The sequence below is a fragment of the Neoarius graeffei genome, chromosome 7 (assembly GCF_027579695.1).
Source record: "Neoarius graeffei isolate fNeoGra1 chromosome 7, fNeoGra1.pri, whole genome shotgun sequence".
NCBI lineage: Eukaryota > Metazoa > Chordata > Actinopteri > Siluriformes > Ariidae > Neoarius > Neoarius graeffei.
The window spans coordinates 79,160,681-79,182,552 of NC_083575.1; the positions used below are offsets into that span (position 1 = coordinate 79,160,681).

The 21,872-nt window shown below is 41.4% G+C and overlaps 1 protein-coding gene across 1 annotated transcript in view; it reads left to right on the forward strand.

Moving 5' to 3' along the window:
* Positions 1–21,872, forward strand: part of tbck (TBC1 domain containing kinase) — a 297,287-nt gene that overhangs the window by 119,601 nt on the left and 155,814 nt on the right. The window contains exons 18-20 of the mRNA XM_060926464.1: positions 1,691–1,741; positions 1,894–1,977; positions 4,699–4,784. Coding sequence (XP_060782447.1) covers positions 1,691–1,741; positions 1,894–1,977; positions 4,699–4,784 — 221 coding nt within the window. The remainder of the gene's footprint in view (positions 1–1,690; positions 1,742–1,893; positions 1,978–4,698; positions 4,785–21,872) is intronic.

Below are 21,872 nucleotides of genomic sequence, written 5' to 3' on the forward strand. Positions count from 1 at the left end.
CGAGATTTGTTGAGACCTGCACGAGACATCGTAGGACGGAAGTAAGACGTACAGCGGAAATCAAAGTGACCGACATCTGCCAACGTTGTCAAAAGACGCGTGCGCCCTCTTTCAAATGCTGATGGAATCAAGCCGGAAGTTTTGTTTGTTTTGATAACAGTCAGGAAAGTTTGAAAAAAGTAGGCAGTAATCGTCATTTAAACTCATCTTTGTGCAATATTTCGTTTGGAAAACAGTTTTCAAAATGGCGGCACTGACACCTGGCTGACACTTCTTCACGTTTCGAAGTCTCGTGAAGATCACGCGGATAAGCGACGCCTGCCGTGGACCAAACGAACTAAATCTAACATGCCCAAAAACCGAATAGGCCGATAAGTAGAATATTTAACTGCAATTAGTTGCCAGTACGAGTCACGATATAAGGTTACTAAAACCGAAAATGTAACTGAATAACACGTTCACTAAGAAATGAAGCAAGTTTAAAAATGACTTCAGTTCCCCTTTAATACAGGGTGTTTTCAAAATATTTGATATGATTTGAGACGTAAATATCCCAGAAACTACATAGTCGAGGCAAATGAAACTGAACAGGCTTAATGTTGAGCAATATAAGACTTATTCCTCAAAATTTGAATGAGAAATTCAAAGGTGTGTGGATTCCATGAACGATTTCACAAATTTTCAATATTCGCGAACCCGGTCGCTTGATTGTCTCTTCCGATGCTGGTGGTCGTCCGGATCCTTTTGCCCTGCACAGACACACACAGCCTTCCTCTTTGAACTTTTTGTGGCGTTTCCAAATCTGCATTGCAGTTGGTGCATTTTTAGAGAATTCTCTCATAAACGCACACTGCACAGTCTTGTTCAAGCGTCCTCTAACACACAAAACGCCTTTTCTTTTCCAGTGAATGGCATTTCTATACCTAAAAAGATAAAAACAAAAAATATTCAACATATAATTTTGATGGGGGCGGCACGGTGGTGTAGTGGTTAGCGCTGTCGCCTCACAGCAAGAAGGTCCGGGTTCGAGCCCCGTGGCCGGCGAGGGCTTTTCTGTGTAGAGTTTGCATGTTCTCCCCGTGTCCGCGTGGGTTTCCTCCGGGTGCTCCGGTTTCCCCCACAGTCCAAAGACATGCAGGTTAGGTTAACTGGTGACTCTAAACTGACCGTAGGTGTGAATGTGAGTGTGAATGGTTGTCTGTGTCTATGTGTCAGCCCTGTGATGACCTGGCGACTTGTCCAGGGTGTACCCCGCCTTTCGCCCGTAGTCAGCTGGGATAGGCTCCAGCTTGCCTGCGACCCTGTAGAAGGATAAAGCGGCTAGAGATAATGAGATGAGATATAATTTTGACCTGTTTCCACACATGCTGTTAAAATTTGAGGTCAATTGAACAAGAATTGGCAAAGTTATTAGATTGTGAAATTATATCAAATTTTTTGAAACACCCTGATTATTATTATTATTATTCGAAATGAGCTGAAACCTGATCATTATCCCTTGTTTGTTTGAGCTTATCATCACCTTTTAACTGCAATAGCAATGTTGATGGTTTGCTGGTGACCTCAGAACACCAGCAAACCAACAATTTAGTAAAATGATATATTCGCTATAAACACTCAGGGTTGGTATTTAATGCATTTGGCACAAATTTAAAGATGTTCCACGTTCATGACTTTTAAACATCTCCAGGTTTGGACTCGCTATGTGCCCCGTTCCTGTACCTGAACTTCAACAACGAGGGTAAGAGTCTTTTTTTTTTTTTTTTCCTTAAAGAAAGCCTCCAGCTCACATGGACACTTAGCTCATGAATGTTTTCTTTAATTCAACACACAGCCTAAATTTCAGTAAATTCCCATCGTTTCAATGAAACCCCTGCTCTTTGTTTCTTTTAGCGCTTGCATACGCCTGCATGTCGGCCTTTATCCCCAAATACCTCTACAACTTCTTTCTGAAGGACAACTCGCACGTCATACAGGGTGAGTCTGGACACAAATCCTGCTCTGAGCTTGAAAACACTGACAGTTTTATTAAGCAAAGTCTCAGAGACGTTTGTGCTGGGTTTCGTATTGCCGAAATTCGATTGCTGCGCTTTTCCGTCCTTGTATTGCCGTTCAGTTGCGTAATCGAAAAGAAAATCTGAAGCTCCTTATTTAAGAGATTATGGTAATCCATCAACATGATTTTTGATGGATTTTGCGACCATGTGATGTTTGTATATACGAATGACGTATGTGTACCACCACAGGGAACCTGATTGTAAGTGCAAGGCAACGTCTCTCAAACACTTGACCACCAGACAGCGAAATTTGTATCTTTATTTACATAAGACAGATGGATTTTTACCCAGCCCTTATTTTTCATTTGCTTTTTTAAAAAAAATAACATATTTTACACTCATTCGGAGTTCATTTTTAGGCAGCGCATATATAATATACACACGCACACAGTGGTACTTGAAAGTTTGTGAACCCTTTCAAATTTTCTATATTTCTGCATAAATTTGACCTAAAACATCATCAGATTTTCACACAAGGCCTAAAAGTAGATAAAGAGAACCCAGTTAAACAAATGAGAGAAAAATATTATACTTGCTCATTTATTTATTGAGGAAAATTATCCAATATTACATATCTGTGAGTGGCAAAAGTATGTAAACCTTTGCTTTCAGTATCTGGTGTGACCCCCTTGTGCAGCAATAACTGCAACTAAATGTTTCGGCTAACTGTTGATCAGTCCTGCACACCGGCTTGGAGGAATTTTAGCCCATTCCTCCATACAGAACAGCTTCAACTCTGGGATGTTAATAGGTTTCCTCACATGAACTGCTCGCTTCAGGTCCTTCCACAACATTTCCATTGGATTAAGGTCAGGACTTTGACTTGGCCATTCCAAAACATTAACTTTATTCTTCTTTAACCATTCTTTGGTAGAACGACTTGTGTGCTTAGGGTCGTTGTCTTGCTGCATGACCCACCTTCTCTTGAGATTCAGTTCATGGACAGACGTCCTGACATTTTCCTTTAGAATTCGCTGGTATAATTCAGAATTCATTGTTCCATCAATGATGGCAAGCCGTCCTGGCCCAAATGCAGCAAAACAGGCCCAAACCGTGATACTACCACCACCATGTTTCACAGATGGGATAAGGTTCTTCTGTTGGAATGCAGTGTTTTTCCTTTCTCCAAACACAATGCTTCTCATTTAAACCAAAAAGTTCTATTTTGGTCTCATCCGTCCACAAAACATTTTCCAACAGCCTTCTGGCTTGTCCACGTGATCTTTAGCAAACTGCAGACGAACAGCAATGTTCTTTTTGGTGAGCAGTGGCTTTCTCCTTGCTTTCTCATGGTGGACTCATGAACATTAGCCAATGTGTGAGAGGCCTTCAGTTGCTTAGAAGTTACCATGGGGTCCTTTGTGACCTTTCTGACTATTACACGCCTTGCTCTTGGAGTGATCTTTGTTGGTCGACCACTCCTGGGGAGGGTAACAAGAGTCTTGAATTTCCTCCATTTGTACACAATCTGTCTGACTGTGGATTGGTGGAGTCCAAACTCTTTAGAGATGGTTTTGTAACCTTTTCCACCCTGATGAGCATCATCAATACTTTTTCTGAGGTTCATGTGTTGTGAAGATCAGACTCTGATAGATCCCTGTTCTTGAAATAAAACAGGGTGCCCACTCACACCTGATTGTCATCCCACTGATTGAAAACACCTGACTCTAATTTCACCTTCAAATGAACTGCTAATCCTAGAGGTTCACATACTTTTGCCACTCACAGATATGTAATATTGGATCATTTTCCTCAATAAATAAATGGCCAAGTATAATAATTTTGTCTCATGTGTTTAACTGGGTTCTCTTTATCTACTTTTAGGACTTGTGTGAAAATCTGATGATGTTTTAGGTCATCTTTATGCAGAAATATAGAAAATTCTATGATAATATTTAGAAAATATTCTAAATTCTACACAGGATTCATGACGTGTGTGTGTGTGTATGTATACATATATTCCATCGAAAAAGTCTCCTGTGTGTGTATAATAATTCCTGATATTTCACAAAAATGATAAGCAATTTTCAGGCCATTGGAGGTTTTCAGAATCCAGTAATAAAACACACATGTAGGGATGACATCTTAAAAAAACAGCGTATTTACTTCTTTGACAAATCAATCATCAAAGAACCAAATAGCTCATTTTTATTTTAGTCTACTTTGTGAAACAGTATCTGTACTTCATTGTTCACTTTTTAGACCTTTTGATCAGCTCTGTATTGTCGGTGTCGAGCAGCACCTCAAGCAGGCTTTTTACAGGGATGTTGTGTCCCATATATGGCAGTTTGTGGGCGTTTCATTATGCAAATGAGAGTGTCTGTGCACAAACGAAGCAATTGAGATTGAGTAGGATTTATCAGTGGCTATTGTGTACAGTTTTGCATACGGGTCATTCTTCTGCACAAATTGAGAAACCCCAGGTCTGGAGACTGCAAGGGTCAGTGCACAACATATTTTCGCCTTGAATTTTAATTAAAACGACCGTGTTAACACACAAGAGCATCTGCAGTATCCATCACTCCTAAGCTCATCTTCTGTTTTTAATTTTTCGGTGATTTTATGGATCATACAGCAAAGATGGGCGCATCAGTGCACTCGCTCAGCGCCAAACTCATTCTCATGTCTCCCCTTCCTTCAGAGTACCTGACTGTTTTCTCTCAGATGATAGCCTTCCACGACCCCGAGCTCAGCAACCACCTCAACGAGATTGGCTTCATACCAGACGTAAGTGCTCACTGATTTTATGAACAATTTAATTCAGCTCTGTACTTGACCCGTCTCCGACATGAGATGACCACCGAATGGATCGAGTGCTTTGTAAAAGCAAAAGCCTGCTTTTGAAAGCTGTCAAAGGGTTGGTTCTGGATTTCATGTTGTTTTGGAGCAGGAGAGATTCACATATGGGGAAGTTAGCGGAGCTATACAGTCAGTCCTGCTCTCATCTTTGTCACTGAAACAACACACACACTAATAAATGTGGTGAAATCTGAGATTTCAGCACCTGCCAGATTTTTCTCATCAAGAAACATGACCACACACACACAGCCATTGTGAGGACCTTCCATTGATATAATTATTAATGCAATTAATTAATGCTATGCCTGCACCGTTGGCTCTTTTTGTTTGTTTGTTTGTTTGTTTGTTTGTTTGTTTGTTTGTTAAAACAACAAGAACACCAACAATTTCCTTGTGGGGACCATGCAAATGTCCCCACAAGATATAAATTGTCAGATTTTAGTCTCCTTGTGTGGAAATTTGGTCCTCAGTAGTATATAAAAACATGTGCATGTGTGTGCGCCCGCGTGCGCGCACACATTGTGAGGACCTTCCATTGACAACTATTAATGCAGTTAATTAATGCTATGCCTGCACCTAACTCTTACCCTCACCTTAACCTCAGTAAAGGAAACGTTTTGGCTCTTTTTGTTTGCTTGTTGTTTTTAACAATTTCCTTGTGGGGACCATGCAAATGTCCCCACAAGGTCAAAATAGTCAGATTTTACTCTACTTGTGGGGAAATTTGGTCCTCAGTAGTATATAAAAACAGACTTGCCTGGGATGATGAATGACAGGAACGGATAGAGGGATCGAGTTATGGAAATCCGTGCAACTGAATCGATCCACTGATGATGAACCTCAGTAAAGAAAAGGAAACTTTTTGGCTTATTTTGTTTGTTTGTTTGTTTTGTTTCTTTGTTAAAAAACAACAAAAATTTCCTTGTGGGGACCATGCAAATGTCCCCACAAGGTCAAAATAGTCAGATTTTAGTCTCCTTGTGGGGAAATTTGGTCCTCAGTAGTATATAAAAGTGCATGCGCGCGCACACACATTGTGAGGACCTTTCACTGACATAAGTATTAATGCAGTTAATTAATGCTATGCCTGCACCTAAATCTAACCCTCACCTTAACCTCAGTAAAGAAAAGGAAACTTTTGGACTCTTTTTGTTTGTTTGTTAAAAACAACAAGAACAACAATTTCCTTGTGGGGACCGTGCAGATGTCCCCACAAGGTCAAAATAGTCAGATTTTCCTCTCCTTTTGGGGAAATTTGGTTCTTAGTAGTACATAAAAACATTTGTGCACACACACACACACACACACACACACACACACACACACACACACACACACACACATTGTGAGGACCTTCCATTGACATAATTACTTTAATGCAGTTAATTAAAGCTGTGCCTGCATCTAAATCTAACCCTCACCTTAACATCAGTAAAGAAAAGAAAAATTTTTGACTTTGTTTGTTTGTTGTAAAACAGCAAGAATAACAATTTCCTTGTGGGGACCATGCAAATGTCCCCATAAGGTAAAAATTGTCAGATTTTACTCTCCTTGTGGTGAAATTTGGTCCTCAGTAGTATATAAAAACGCGTGTGTGCATACACACACAGTCAATGTGTTACATGGACTCCCTGGGTTTCAAATAAGAGTCCTATATGTTATCTTCAGAATCACAGTGAGGAAGGTCTGTGTTGTGTTGTATCAGGATGTGTGCGAAAGTCAGGCTGTGTAGTGGGCATCATTGCCACCTCACAGCGCCAGAGTCCCCGGGTTTGATCCTGAACTGGAGTTACTGTCTGTGTTCCATTTCAAATGTTCTTCCCTTGTCTAAGTGGGATTCGTCTGAGTTCTCCGGTTTCCTCTCACCTCTGAAAAACATGCTGATGGGTACATAATTATCTAAAGTAGCCTGTGAATGTGTGTCCATGGTGCCCTGTGAGCTACTGGAGTGTATTCTGACCTCCCACATAGCGTTCCTGGGCGAGATTCCAGATGGCAAAACTTTCTGACCAGGATAAAAGACTGACTGAAGATGAATGAATGAATGAATGAATGAATGAATGAATGAATGAATGAATGACGTGTTTAAGTTGTTTCCACTTCAGAAAGTCATGCTAGCTCATTTTAACCTTAATTTCCATGTAGACACATTTCAGAGTTTCTGTGTATCTGTTAGATTTCTGATAACAGTCGTGTCATCATCAGCCTCTGCCTGGAGCCTCGCAAAGGACAGCGTTGTTAGTAGACGTATTTGCGTTTAGCCAAGCAAATAAACAATCCCTACTCGAAGAGGGAGTTCGAGTGGTCTGAATGAGCTGCCTAGACAACAGTGATTGCAGTGTGGGCTTCTTTTATTCATCAGTTTACCACTGTGCTGGCTGGCTTCTGCTTGTAAGTGTGCCTTGAAATAAGATTAGGACTAATTCTTTGTTTACCAAAGCAGCCGGCTGGTAGCGTCATCGCAGCAAACAGTTAGGAGCAAATGAGGCACTTGGGAAAATTGAAACATTAATATTTAAAAAAGAAAATGGCTGCATGCATCATAAATAAACCGTATACAGAATCAGAGTCTCCTCTTTCATATGTTGTGCAACAAACGCGAGAAGACACGATATCGTGTGTTAGTTCAGAAGTAATGATTCCGAACCATGCTGTTTAATTCTTGATTCTGATTGGTCGGAATATGTTGATTTAATTAACAATTATTCGCTGATGGCAAAGTGAATATCAGTGATTATTATACACACAGGACACTTTTTCGATGGAATAAAAACGTGTTCTATTCCCTTCTAGCGGGTTCCATTCATTTGGTTTGATAGCATGCAATATTGTTAGCGTATCGCTTATCCTACATGTATTACGTCACTCTGCCCAATGGAGAACGAGAGTTGAATATGGTTTACGATCTTGCATAGTTGTCAAGAGAACAAGACGTCACACGTCAGAGACGTAAAACTAATGCACTAGCGAGCGATTGGGACAGTTTGTAAACAAACATGGCCGCCAGGTTTGCTTCGTTAAATACAGAAGATTTTGAGAGAATTTTGAAAGAGACGCGTTGAACACCCGAAAGGAATGTGTGTGTATGTATAATAATAAAATTGGCTGACTTCTTTTCATGGTATATCAGATATATTCCATTCAGCTACTCATCTTCGACTCATTCAATATCATGCTAGCTGAATGGAGTGTATCTGATATACTACTCAACGCCAGCCAATATTATTTAAATACAACCCAGATTCCAAAAAAGTTGGGACAAAGTACAAATTGTAAATAAAAATGGAATGCAATAATTTACAAATATCAAAAACTGATATTGTATTCACAATAGAACATAGACAACATATCAAATGTCGAAAGTGAGACATTTTGAAATTTCATGCCAAATATTGGCTCATTTGAAATTTCATGACAGCAACACATCTCAAAAAAGCCGGGACAGGGGCAATAAGAGGCTGGAAAAGTTAAAGGTACAAAAAAGGAACAGCTGGAGGACCAAATTGCAACTCATTAGGTCAATTGGCAATAGGTCATTAACATGACTGGGTATAAAAAGAGCATCTTGGAGTGGCAGCGGCTCTCAGAAGTAAAGATGGGAAGAGGATCACCAATCCCCCTAATTCTGCGCCAACAAATAGTGGAGCAATATCAGAAAGGAGTTCGACAGTGTAAAATTGCAAAGAGTTTGAACATATCATCATCTACAGTGCATAATATTATCAAAAGATTCAGAGAATCTGCTCTGTGCGTAAGGGTCAAGGCCGGAAAACCATACTGGGTGCCCGTGATCTTCGGGCCCTTAGACGGCACTGCATCACATACAGGCATGCTTCTGTATTGGAAATCACAAAATGAGCTCAGGAATATTTCCAGAGAACATTATCTGTGAACACAATTCACCGTGCCATCCGCCGTTGCCAGCTAAAACTCTATAGTTCAAAGAAGAAGCCGTATCTAAACATGATCCAGAAGCGCAGACGTCTTCTCTGGGCCAAGGCTCATTTAAAATGGACTGTGGCAAAGTGGAAAACCTGTTCTGTGGTCAGACGAATCAAAATTTGAAGTTCTTTATGGAAATCAGGGACACCGTGTCATTCGGACTAAAGAGGAGAAGGACGACCCAAGTTGTTATCAGCGATCAGTTCAGAAGCCTGCATCTCTGATGGTATGGGGTTGCATTAGTGCGTGTGGCATGGGCAGCTTACACATCTGGAAAGACACCATCAATGCTGAAAGGTATATCCAGGTTCTAGAGCAACATATGCTCCCATCCAGACGACGTCTCTTTCAGGGAAGACCTTGCATTTTCCAACATGACAATGCCAAACCACATACTGCATCAATTACAGCATCATGGCTGCGTAGAAGAAGGGTCCGGGTACTGAACTGGCCAGCCTGCAGTCCAGATCTTTCACCCATAGAAAACATTTGGTGCATCATAAAACGGAAGATACGACAAAAAAGACCTAAGACAGTTGAGCAACTAGAATCCTACATTAGACAAGAATGGGTTAACATTCCTATCCCTAAACTTGAGCAACTTGTCTCCTCAGTCCCCAGACGTTTACAGACTGTTGTAAAGAGAAAAGGGGATGTCTCACAGTGGTAAACATGGCCTTGTCCCAACTTTTTTGAGATGTGTTGTTGTCATGAAATTTAAGATCACCTAATTTTTCTCTTTAAATGATACATTTTCTCAGTTTAAACATTTGATATGTCATCTATGTTCTATTCTGAATAAAATATGGAATTTTGAAACTTCCATATCATTGCATTCTGTTTTGATTTACAATTTGTACTTTGTCCCAACTTTTTTGGAATCGGGGTTGTAATAACCAAGACAAAATTGAGGTTATTATTCCACGATATTCACTGAGCCTGAGGCGGATAATTGTTTTAGTATACATACACAGCTGATTTTCAAAAAATAAAACTATCATATTAAAAAAAATATTTGTTTCAAACTTCATTAGCACCATGCAAATGTAATAACGGCACAGCGCAGTGTCACTTATCTACGCCAACTCGGATAAAATACTTTGTTTTGAAATCGATAAAATAAATCACAGTTCCACCTTATGTTTGAATAGTTTTATACCAAACTTCGTAGCATCTTTAGTGCTTTTAGGAACAACATTTTCTTTCATCATTTCTAATTCTTCCTCACTTACGGTGACAAAGCCATCGGCCGCCATTTTGCCGAGCCACTCGAGGTGATTATCGAGAAATAGTCCGAATTTCTCGACCAATCAGCACCTGCGATTTTCTATAATCACCTCCGTATGTATACTAAATATTTTTGTCCCACGGTGCAGTTGGATTCTCAAAGCTGATTGGTCAGAACACGTGCATTATTTATTAACTACATGACTTGGATAGTAGTTCCAGCTGTAACATAAACGATGGGTTAATATTAATATTAATGCTCTTGTTATTGTAATATGTTATTGTTTCTATCATAACAGCAAACGCTGCACATAATCTAAGGCTAATAATAAATGCATTTTTTTTTAAAGTGTCATTTGACAAAGTGGTGGAGTTTGGGGGTATTTTTTATGTTTATTTATCTTTTATGGAAGGAGTCGTGGTGCGTGGTAAGGTTTCCTGGTATGTAAAAGTCTTGATGATTGAATACTTGATGCTTTTTGGTTTCTCTGTAAAAAGACCAGCTGCATTTTTTGAGCATGTGTGAGAGAGAAAAAGAGATTCTGGTTCAGGAATGACTGTTTATTGTTGCTATAACTTGAGTGATAACAGGCCCAAACTTGCCTCGTGAACATTCCACATCAATAAATCATAGTATAAACTGTTAAAATGTATCACACACTTCAGCATGGACTGTTTTTGGATAACAGCAGCTCTAGCGGTGTTTCCGATACAAATATATATTTTTGCTGCAAATGACAGGTTTATTTTACATAATCATTTGTATCGAGTGCACTGCACAGGGATTTGTACGGCATTCTTGATCTACTATAACAGCACGTCCTAAAGTGTTTCCTTCCTTATATTCGAAAGGTGTGCTAATATAAGGATAATATAAGGTTAGGGAAAAGAAAGTGTTGGAAAAAAAGGCTGTCAGCCCCAGGGGAAGAGCAATACAGGAGTATACTATCTCCAAGTTGTCATGACTACATACTGTAGAGTTGTTCTTTATGCTTATCTTCAAAAGACTTTCCAAATACACCCACCAGTCACTTTATTAGGAACACCCGCACGTCCACCTGCTGTTTGATGCAGTTCTGTAATCGGCCGATCGCTTGACAGCAGCACAATGCACCAAATCATGCAGATACAACTCAAGAGCGTCAGTTAGCGTTCACTTCTTCAAACATCCGAACGGGAAAAATTGTGATCTCAAAGTGTGACTTTCTTTCACTGTGGCATGGGTGTTGGTTTGAGCCAGATGGACTGGTTTGAGTATTTTAGAAACTGCTGATCTCCTGGGGTTTTCACACACAACAGTCTGTAGAGTTTACACAGACAGAATGGTGCGAAAACCAAAAACCATCAAGTAAGTGAGCGAGCGACAGTTCTGTGGGTGGAAACAAACGCCGTGTTGATAAGAGAGCTCAGAGGAAAATGGCCAGATTGGTTCGAGCTGCCAGGAAGGATATAGTAACTCATAGCAACTCTTTACAACCATGGTGAGCAGAAAAGCATCTCAGCATGCAACAGAAGACCACATTGGGTTCCAGTCCTGCAGCCAAGAACAGCTATCTTAGAATCAAGAACGAGTTCCTATTAAAGTGGCCGGTGGGTGTATACAGTTTGGTTGTGAATAAATAGTACCTTTCTATCGGGGAAACTCTTGGGATTTTCACAACATGCCTGCTGCAAATGCCCTTCTAATCATTACTGGATCAATTTTAAAGGGGTGTCCACAAAGGAATAGAGCAGCTACGGCAAGGACAGACGTCCTTTCCGGAGAACTCTGATCTTGCTTATGTTGAAGTTTGAGTTTACAGATCAGCAATATCCGGAAGATTGGGGTTGTGTCAAATGCTTAACACACCAATCCAGCTGAATCAGTTATCCATAAATGAATAACCTGGCCTCATCAACAGATTAATTAATTCATTCATTTATTTTCAGTAAGCACTTAATCCTTGTCAGTGTCCTGATGGATCCAGAACAAATACGACACGCACCCACATGCACCTAGCAGCAGTTTAGCACAGCCATGCTTTTAGACAGTTGGAGTAAAACGGAGAACCCTGAGCAAACCCAGAGTCACTACATGCCACAATACACAGGCTTCTCGGTCTTCTTTTCCTACAAGTTATCTCATCTCATTATCTCTAGCCGCTTTATCCTGTTCTACAGGGTCTCAGGCAAGCTGGAGCCTATCCCAGCTGACTACGGGCGAAAGGCGGGGTACACCCTGGACAAGTCGCCAGGTCATCACAGGGCTGACACATAGACACAGACAACCATTCACACTCACATTCACACCTACGGTCAATTTAGAGTCACCAGTTAACCTAACCTGCATGTCTTTGGACTGTGGGGGAAACCGGAGCACCCGGAGGAAACCCACGCGGACACGGGGCGAACATGCAAACTCCACACAGAAAGGCCATCGCCGGCCACGGGGCTCGAACCCGGACCTTCTTGCTGTGAGGCGACAGCGCTAACCACTACACCACCGTGCCGCCTTCCTACAAGTTATGACACGGAAAAATCCCAAAGCTGGGGGTTCCCATGTTAGAAATCATGTATTTTGCAAACTTCTAGCTTCACAGCCAGTCTACCAACCTTGTTTTGATCATGAATCAATAAAGATTGCTCAGCGCAACATGTTATTCAATTCAAGTCGATAATATTGATCCAAACGCAGTCCTCGAAAAAAATCTCCCAGCCTTACTTGCCCAATGGGCAAGCAGCACCCAAAACATACTTGCCTGAAAAACAATTCCACTTGCCCAGAGCTTTATTTTATTTCAGAGAGGACAGAATGCAGTTTTTTTTTTTTAAATAGGTGAAGCAGCGGGGCGGCACGGTGGTGTAGTGGTTAGCGCTGTCACCTCACAGCAAGAAGGTCCGGGTTCGATCCCCATGGCCGGCGAGGGCCTTTCTGTATGGAGTTTGCATGTTCTCCCCGTGTCCGCGTGGGTTTCCTCCGGGTGCTCCGGTTTCCCCCACAGTCCAAAGACATGCAGGTTAGGTTAACTGGTGACTCTAAATTGACCGTAGGTGTGAATGTGAGTGTGAATGGTTGTCTGTGTCTATGTGTCAGCCCTGTGATGACCTGGTGACTTGTCCAGGGTGTACCCCGCCTTTCGCCCGTAGTCAGCTGGGATAGGCTCCAGCTTGCCTGCGACCCTGTAGAAGGATAAAGTGGCTAGAGATAATGAGATGAGATTAAGCTGTGGAGAGTTTTGAATGAGTATAATAATAATAATGCTGGAGCTTTGTTTCTGTTATCAAAGGAACTCAGTCCTGTGCAAAATGTCATTGTGGAACCAGAGTGTAGAAATGAACCTACAGTTCGAGAGAGTTCTACACACACACTGAACTTTACAACAGCTGCACACATGTGTAATGGAAATAAATCGACTAAGGCAGGAAAACCTATTTTGGATAAAATTGTTCTTGTCCGTTACACACTGATCAACCTGTGTGACTCAGCTGTGCCTTTGAATCGAGAATTAATGAAAAGGGAACTGAACATTAACCGTTTATTGAAATTATTATTACAAGAATGATTATAGTTACTATATAACTACAGCTTTTATTATTACAGGGGTGATTATAGTTACTACAGCTAGAACTGAAAGTGCTGATTCTGTTAGTGTTTGTAATTATTGTACCATCCACTATTAAATAAAATCTTACAATATTGTTTGAAAGTCTAGAGAAAGATAGATTTTATTTTACAAATAATAACACTTCAGATATTGTTTTAACAATAATAAGCATCACTGTATAAATGACAGAATGCAGATCGCTCTGTAACTACATGTCCTTGGGGTTGATGAGACATGGATGGGTGGAGATACCATCTAGCCCACAGTTTAGGTCAGAGCCCTTTGAGAGTAAATGCTCTGGCTTTTGCAACATTTTGTTCCCAAAAGCTGATGTCGGGAAAAAGTCTTTACACAAAGAAGGTTTTCTTGCTTCTGTAGTTTTTTTTAAACTGTTCTTCCGTGTCGTGACTTTTCGGGAAAAAGAATGTATATTCCAACATGTAGCTAATGCTAGCGCTAGGACACAAATCTGCACCATCACTCCAGTCATTTCAAGGAATTTTGTACGGATCATAACCGCTAATAAACTCTCATTTCTGCGTATATCTGTCCTGCGCTTCTTTCTGACTAAAATTGTCCAAGTAATCCGGTAGTAGAGCTTTTTCAGCTGTGGTTTGCTCCGGACAACAGCAACAGACGCTGGACATCTCCGCATGGCTTCAGTATGTGAACAGCCGATCAGTGGGTCCCGTATGTGTTTACGATTTTTATGTCACGATTTACAACCAGTGGGAGACACTCTTTGTCGGCTGTCCACCAATCACAGGCTCCTGTGCCACAATGGCGGTATGTTGATAAATATTTAGAAAATAAAAATATCATCATTACAAAATATATGAAACCATCAAAAACAATAAAAAAAATCATTTTATGTATATACTGGTTAGAGGTAAGGAACATTATTCAGTGATCTCGTTTATTATTAACTCCAATCGTGATATAAAAGTTCCAAGTTTGACATCTGACCGCTTCAACCGCCCTGCTGGCACACGATGTCCTTGACCCTCGTCGCCCTTAGCCAGTTGGTATAATTACGTCATTACGTGGATCCCTCTGAGCAGAGCTTTTCCAGTACACTCGAACACACGCATACTTCGACGAATTATAACCAAAAACAAGGAAATTTGAATGATTTCCTCTGATTATTTTTTGTACATTTATATATTATCGTGTTGATGAAATAAAACTTTTTAATGCATTTCCCGTGAAACGAGACGAGCTACTTTAGACTGGTTCCCTGCTCTCTTAGCGCCTGTGTGCCTGTGTTGCTTAGATTGCCAGCACTAACTTTTGTCGTCCGATTGGACGATTACCATTAAAGTTTTACTCATCCTTGCACAGACTTTAGTTATCTCAGACGATCGGACATGAGGTTTTTCGAGCATTGAAACGGTCTCCCCCCACCCACCCACACACACACACCTTCTAAGAAGAAAACTTCAAGTCTACTCTGCCAGCGCTGCCATTTTGGAAATTACATGAGGCATTGCTGTGCGCTGATTGGTTGAAAGGTGAGTGATGTTGAATTCATCTGCAAGAAATCATGCACCGATGTTTTGAATGTGAACTGTCAAAATGATAACAAAAACAGGACTAAAAGCTCACAACATACCATGTCATGGTTTGGAAGAGTTGGAAATTAAACAAGTAGTACACAGGGGCGTACCTGGGGTGCCCGTGACACCCCCCCCCCCTTTGTCGGACCATACATTTTTTTCAATAGCTGCATAAGAATATTAGAAAAGCGCCCACTGTCATTTTTCTAACATTTTTTTTTTTTTTAAACTAGATTGTCACCTCAGCCTCATTAGGGTTTCTATAACCTTGACTTCCTGTGGTTCGGGTGCAAAAACCCAGTTTGTCAGTGTGTGTGTGGGAGAGGCGGATGCAAGTGCAGATATGTTAAATAATACACAGTGTGATATGAGCATAAAGTGCGTGAAACGCACACAACAGGCAAACAGTCCGAAACAGCAGGCAAAGTCATAATCGAGGAAACAGGCAGGAGGTCAATCGAGGCGCGGACAGAATATCAGAGGCAAAACTATACAAGATCAAGGGACGAGAAACAGGAGTCGAAAAACCAGGAGGTCAACAAGAACAGGGACAGGAAAGAAGGCTCTCTAAGGCACACTAGATGCGGCGTAATACTTCGCATTGTCCTTGCATGGATGCAGTCCTTAAATAGCCCAAACATAGTTCATTGATTAAAGACAGGTGTTCTTTGTTAACGGCGCGCGTGCCGGAGCTTGTCAGACGCACGTGTGCAGCCCGAGGCGCGCCTTCAGGTGCACGAGCCAAGGCGTGCAGGACTGAAACAGTTCTGCACAAGCACAACATGATCGCACCAGAAAGCATGGTCAAGCTGCCAGTGTAGCTGCAGTCTTTTTAGTTGTGAATTACAAGTATTTCCTCTTGTGTTAATAATTCGCCATGTCAAAACAAGCGAAACTTTCCTCCTTCTTTCGACGTGAAGAGAGGTAAGCAATTTATCTCATCTCATTATCTCTAGCCGCTTTATCCTGTTCTACAGGGTCTCAGGCAAGCTGGAGCCTATCCCAGCTGACTACGGGCGAAAGGCGGGGTACACCCTGGACAAGTCGCCAGGTCATCACAGGGCTGACACATAGACACAGACAACCATTCACACTCACATTCACACCTACGGTCAATTTAGAGTCACCAGTTAACCTAACCTGCATGTCTTTGGACTGTGGGGGAAACCGGAGCACCCGGAGGAAACCCACGTGGACACGGGGAGAACATGCAAACTCCGCACAGAAAGGCCCTCGCTGGCCACGGGGCTCGAACCCGGACCTTCTTGCTGTGAGGCGACAGCGCTAACCACTACACCACCGTGCCACCGGTAAGCAATTTATTATATATCTTTTTCCATCAAAGTTGCATTTTGTGGCTTCAAAGCTACAGTAAGTTTTAGTGCCGTTTCTAGAGCACATCATCAAGAAAATGTGGAAGAAACGGAAATAATGGAAGAGCCGGTTTCTAAGCTACCTAAAACCAGCAATGGTAATTATTTTTTGTTACATAATGTACTCAGGCTGCCAGTCAGTGTGTGACCCCCCCCCCCCCCCCCCCCTTTGAAAAATCCTAGCTACGCCCCTGAAGTCGATAGATAAAACAGCACGGCACAATGTTCACAAACACCGTTTCAAGCTTTGGCCAATCAACATAGAGGAATACAGTCACGTGATTTTCAATCATGGCGGTGCCAGCGGAGTCTATGAACTTTTCGGCTCGATTCAGAAAATTGGCTGCAGGGGATTTGAAGTTGCTGACGTGTTGATTCGGGAAAGCTTTATTGTTTTGTGATCATACGGAGACCGACAGATTGTATGTGGGGTGGACCGTTCATGAATTACAGCTTTGGGGATTTTTCTGTGTCGTAACTTGTAGGAAAAGAGGACATAGGAGGATTGTGTATTGTGGCATGTAGCGACTGTGAGCAAACCCATGTGGACATACAGAGAAGACATGTGAAACTACACAGAGAGTATCTTAAGCTAAGATTGAACTGAGTACCCTGGAGGTGTGAGGCCCATAGTTTTAATGTACATGGGGGGACCACTTTTTGATATTCCCCGATTTGTCTCCACCACTGTTTAAAAGTATAATTTGTTAAAAATCAATTATCTAGTAGCCGGCGGCAGAAACTGATCCAGACTCTGTCTAACAATATCACTTAAGCCATACAGATTGTGTTTCTCAAAGTAGCATCTTTAACAAAGTGTCTCAGATGCAAACAAGGTTGTAGCAGGCTTTCTTTCATGTTTGCGTGACAGTAATATGATTAAATTATTGAATCAAATTTGTTTTTGCATACTGTATATCTACAAAAGCCATTATAACGTGAGCCATTATACTGACTGTATCCTTCATGATAATGGCCAGTTTAATAAACCTGCAGGATTCAGCTATTTCTATTTCTTTTTTCCTTCCATCAGGTATAGTGAAAAATGCATGATGGTGATAGAAACTATATCATCTAAATTTAATAATACTTCAAAAGCATCCATCATTCCATGATTGCCTTAAGTGTTTAAAAAGCTTGGTTGGATTTAAATGCATTTTTTCAGAGGGATGTGCTCGATACAGATAACTCAAAACGCATTAGAAAGGCTCTAGATGCAAATTTGCCTGGTGTTTCATCAATCATGCAAGGTTGTTTTTCCTTACAATCATTCCTGTCCCCAGCACTTTTACCCCCATGCATGGCTGTTTTTATTAAATATCTCTCTACACTCATGAGCCAAGATATTATGACCACTCACATGAACGCTGACTGTCTTGTAACAACAGCACATGTTAACGTCTGGTATATGTTAGAGGGTAGGCAAGTATTTGGATTTCGTAGTCGACACATTGAATGAGGGGAAAATGGCCAGATGTGAAGACCTGAGCAGCATTGACAAGGGCCAAATCATTATGGCCAGAGGAGTGGGTCAGAGCACCTCAAAAAGGCAGTGCTTATGAGGTGCTTCTGGGAAGCATTGGCGAGTACGTACTGACAGGGACCTGAGGAGGGACAAACCACAAACTGGCAATTGGGTGTTGCATGCCCAAGTATCATCAATGAGCAAGGGCAAAGAAGGCTATCTTGTCTGGTCCAAACTGACAGAAGGGTTACTTTGGCACAAGTCCCAGAAGTTTTTAATGATAGGGGAGGAATGTGTCACAGCAAAAAAGTGCATTGCACCTTGCTGCCTATAGAGTTGCCTAGTCGTAGACCATCCAGAGTGCCCATTCTAACCCCTGTCCACCATTGAAAGTGCACAATGGGCATGTGAATGGCAGAACTGGATCTTGGTGCAATGGGAGAAGGTTGACTGGTCCAACGAGTAGCATTTTCTTTTACATCATCTGGATGGCCAGGAAAGTATGCCCCCTTTACCTGAGGAAGTGATGGTATCAAGATGTACTTTGAGCAGTCACATGGACATCTGTTTGACATATGCCACCTACTTAAACATTGTTGCGGACCAGGTACACCCCTTCATGGCAGTGGTATTCCCTCAGGACAGTGGCCTTGGCTTCCAAATTCCTTAGATCTCAGTCCAGTCAAGTATCTGAGGGATGTGCTGGAACAAGAAGTCCAAATGTCTTGGTGGGAGTGTAGTTTTAGAACTATATACAACAGAAAAACCACAAAGTTTCCAAATGTGACAAGTTCTCCCAGGCTGCCATACTTATTATTCAGAGTAGACCATCTTAGCATGATTTGTTAAGACAACAGGCTGTTAAGGTCAAGATGTCCTAGATTTGAACATAGATTAGATCCTATTCACTTGATTTTAGAGAGTCCTTGTTTTGAAAGCCTTGTTTTTCGTCGTTTGAGTAAGGAGTTGATGTTTGATTGCAGCATGCACAGATGGCTTCTTTTTTAACAATGGACATTTTTGCAAATCAGCTTCAGAGAAACCTGTTATAGAGATGTAGTAGGCGTAATGATGAGGCATAATGTATCACATAGTTTTATATGAGACTCTAGATTTGAGAAGTCTGCATACCAAACATTGAGTTCAACAAATTGCATAATAAAGTAGGCTATTCATCATACAACCCTGATTCCAGAAAAGTTGGGACAAAGTACAAATTGTAAATAAAAACGGAATGCAATAATTTACAAATCTCAAAAACTGATATTGTATTCACAATAGAACATAGACAACATATTAAATGTCGAAAGTGAGACATTTTGAAATTTCATGCCAAATATTGGCTCATTTGAAATTTCATGACAGCAACACATCTCAAAAAAGTTAGGACAGGGGCAATAAGAGACTGGAAAAGTTAAAGGTACAAAAAAGGAACAGTTGGAGGACCAAATTGCAACTCATTAGGTCAATTGGCAATAGGTCATTAACATGACTGGGTATAAAAAGAGCATCTTGGAGTGGCAGCGGCTCTCAGAAGTAAAGATGGGAAGAGGATCACCGATCCCCCTAATTCTGCGCCGACAAATAGTGGAGCAATATCAGAAAGGAGTTCGACAGTGTAAAATTGCAAAGAGTTTGAACATATCATCATCTACAGTGCATAATATCGTCAAAAGATTCAGAGAATCTGGAAGAATCTCTGTGCGTAAGGGTCAAGGCCAGAAAACCATACTGGGTGTCCATGATCTTTGGGCCCTTAGACGGCACTGCATCACATACAGGCATGCTTCTGTATTGGAAATCACAAAATGGGCTCAGGAATATTTCCAGAGAACATTATCTGTGAACACAATTCACCGTGCCATCCGCCGTTGCCAGCTAAAACTCTATAGTTCAAAGAAGAAGCCGTATCTAAACATGATCCAGAAGCGCAGACGTCTTCTCTGGGCCAAGGCTCATTTAAAATGGACTGTGGCAAAGTGGAAAACTGTTCTGTGGTCAGACGAATCAAAATGTGAAGTTCTTTATGGAAATCAGGGACGCCGTGTCATTCTGACTAAAAAGGAGAAGGACGACCCAAGTTGTTATCAGCGCTCAGTTCAGAAGCCTGCATCTCTGATGGTATGGGGTTGCATTAGTGTGTGTGTGGCATGGGCAGCTTACACATCTGGAAAGACACCATCAATGCTGAAAGGTATATCCAGGTTCTAGAGCAACATATACTCCCATCCAGACAACGTCTCTTTCAGGGAAGACCTTGCATTTTCCAACATGACGATGCCAAACCACATACTGCATCAATTACAGCATCATGGCTGCGTAGAAGAAGGGTCCAGGTACTGAAATGGCCAGGCTGCAGTCCAGATCTTTCACCCATAGAAAACATTTGGCGCATCATAAAACGGAAGATACGACAAAAAAGACCTAAGACAGTTGAGCAACTAGAATCCTACATTAGACAAGAATGGGTTAACATTCCTATCCCTAAACTTGAGCAACTTATCTCCTCAGTCCCCAGACGTTTACAGACTGTTGTAAAGAGAAAAGGGGATGTCTCACAGTGGTAAACATGGCCTTGTCCCAACTTTTTTGAGATGTGTTGTTGTCATTAAATTTAAAATCACCTAATTTTTCTCTTTAAATGATACATTTTCTCAGTTTAAACATTTGATATGCCATCTATGTTCTATTATGAATAAAATATGGAATTTTGAAACTTCCACATCATTGCATTCCGTTTTGATTTACAATTTGTACTTTGTCCCAACTTTTTTGGAATCGGGGTTGTAGAATGGCACTTGTTATATCATGAGGTGGAATGAATGTTTAAACTTATTCAAGTTTATCCCAACTTTTCCTGGTTGGAATTGCGGCAGTGACAAGTAAAGAATGTCAGTCCACACTTCTCTATGCAAGGCCACAGATTGTAACGCCTCTTGGGGAAAGCCAAGATATTACCAAGCCAACTGTGAGATCTCTCCAGTGGGTTCTGGGTCTGCTACAGAGTGATGTGCTTCATACAGCTGACAAGGGCCCATCCTTGTAATGTATCCAAACCACATCAACTGCCTCCTCTTGATTTAGGAAGAGCAGCAGCTGTACTTCAAGATTCCTCTTGGATCGTTGAGATTCTCACCTGGGGAATAGGATTTCCTTATGTTGAAATGAACCACACTCAAAAGAGAACCAATCCTCTTGGCAACACCAGACAGCAATATAGATCGTGACTCTTCTAAAATTATATACAGTATATGGCTAGATGTTTGTCGACAGCTGACTGTTCTTTCCCAAACTGTTAGCACAAAGTTGGAAGCACACAATTGACTAGAATGTGTTTGTATGCTGTAGCATTATAATTTCCCTTCACTGGAACTAATGCCCCTTTTCCACCAAAGCAGTTCCAGGGCTGGTTCGGGGCCAGTGCTTAGTTTGGAACCGGGTTTTCTGTTTCCAATGACAAAGAACTGGCTCTGGGGCCAGAAAAACCGGTTCCAGGCTAGCACCAACTCTCTGCTGGGCCAGAGGAAAGAACCGCTTACGTCAGCAGGGGGGCAGAGTTGTTAAGACCAACAACAATAACAAGACCGCGAAAGATCGCCATTTTTAAGCGACGAGAAGCAGCAGCTGTACAAATGCGAAGTCATCCATTATTATTATTGTTGTTGTTGCTGCTGCTGCTTCTTCCGTGTTGGTTTTGCTTCGATATTCGCGCTAAGGTTTATGCAAAAGTAGCGACGTAACTGACGTATACAGCAACGAAATGACGTATACAGCGATGTAATGACGTATACAGTGACGTAACTGACGTATACAGTGACGTAATGACGTGGCTTCTCTTAGCACCGCGAGCTATGGAAAAGCAAACTGGT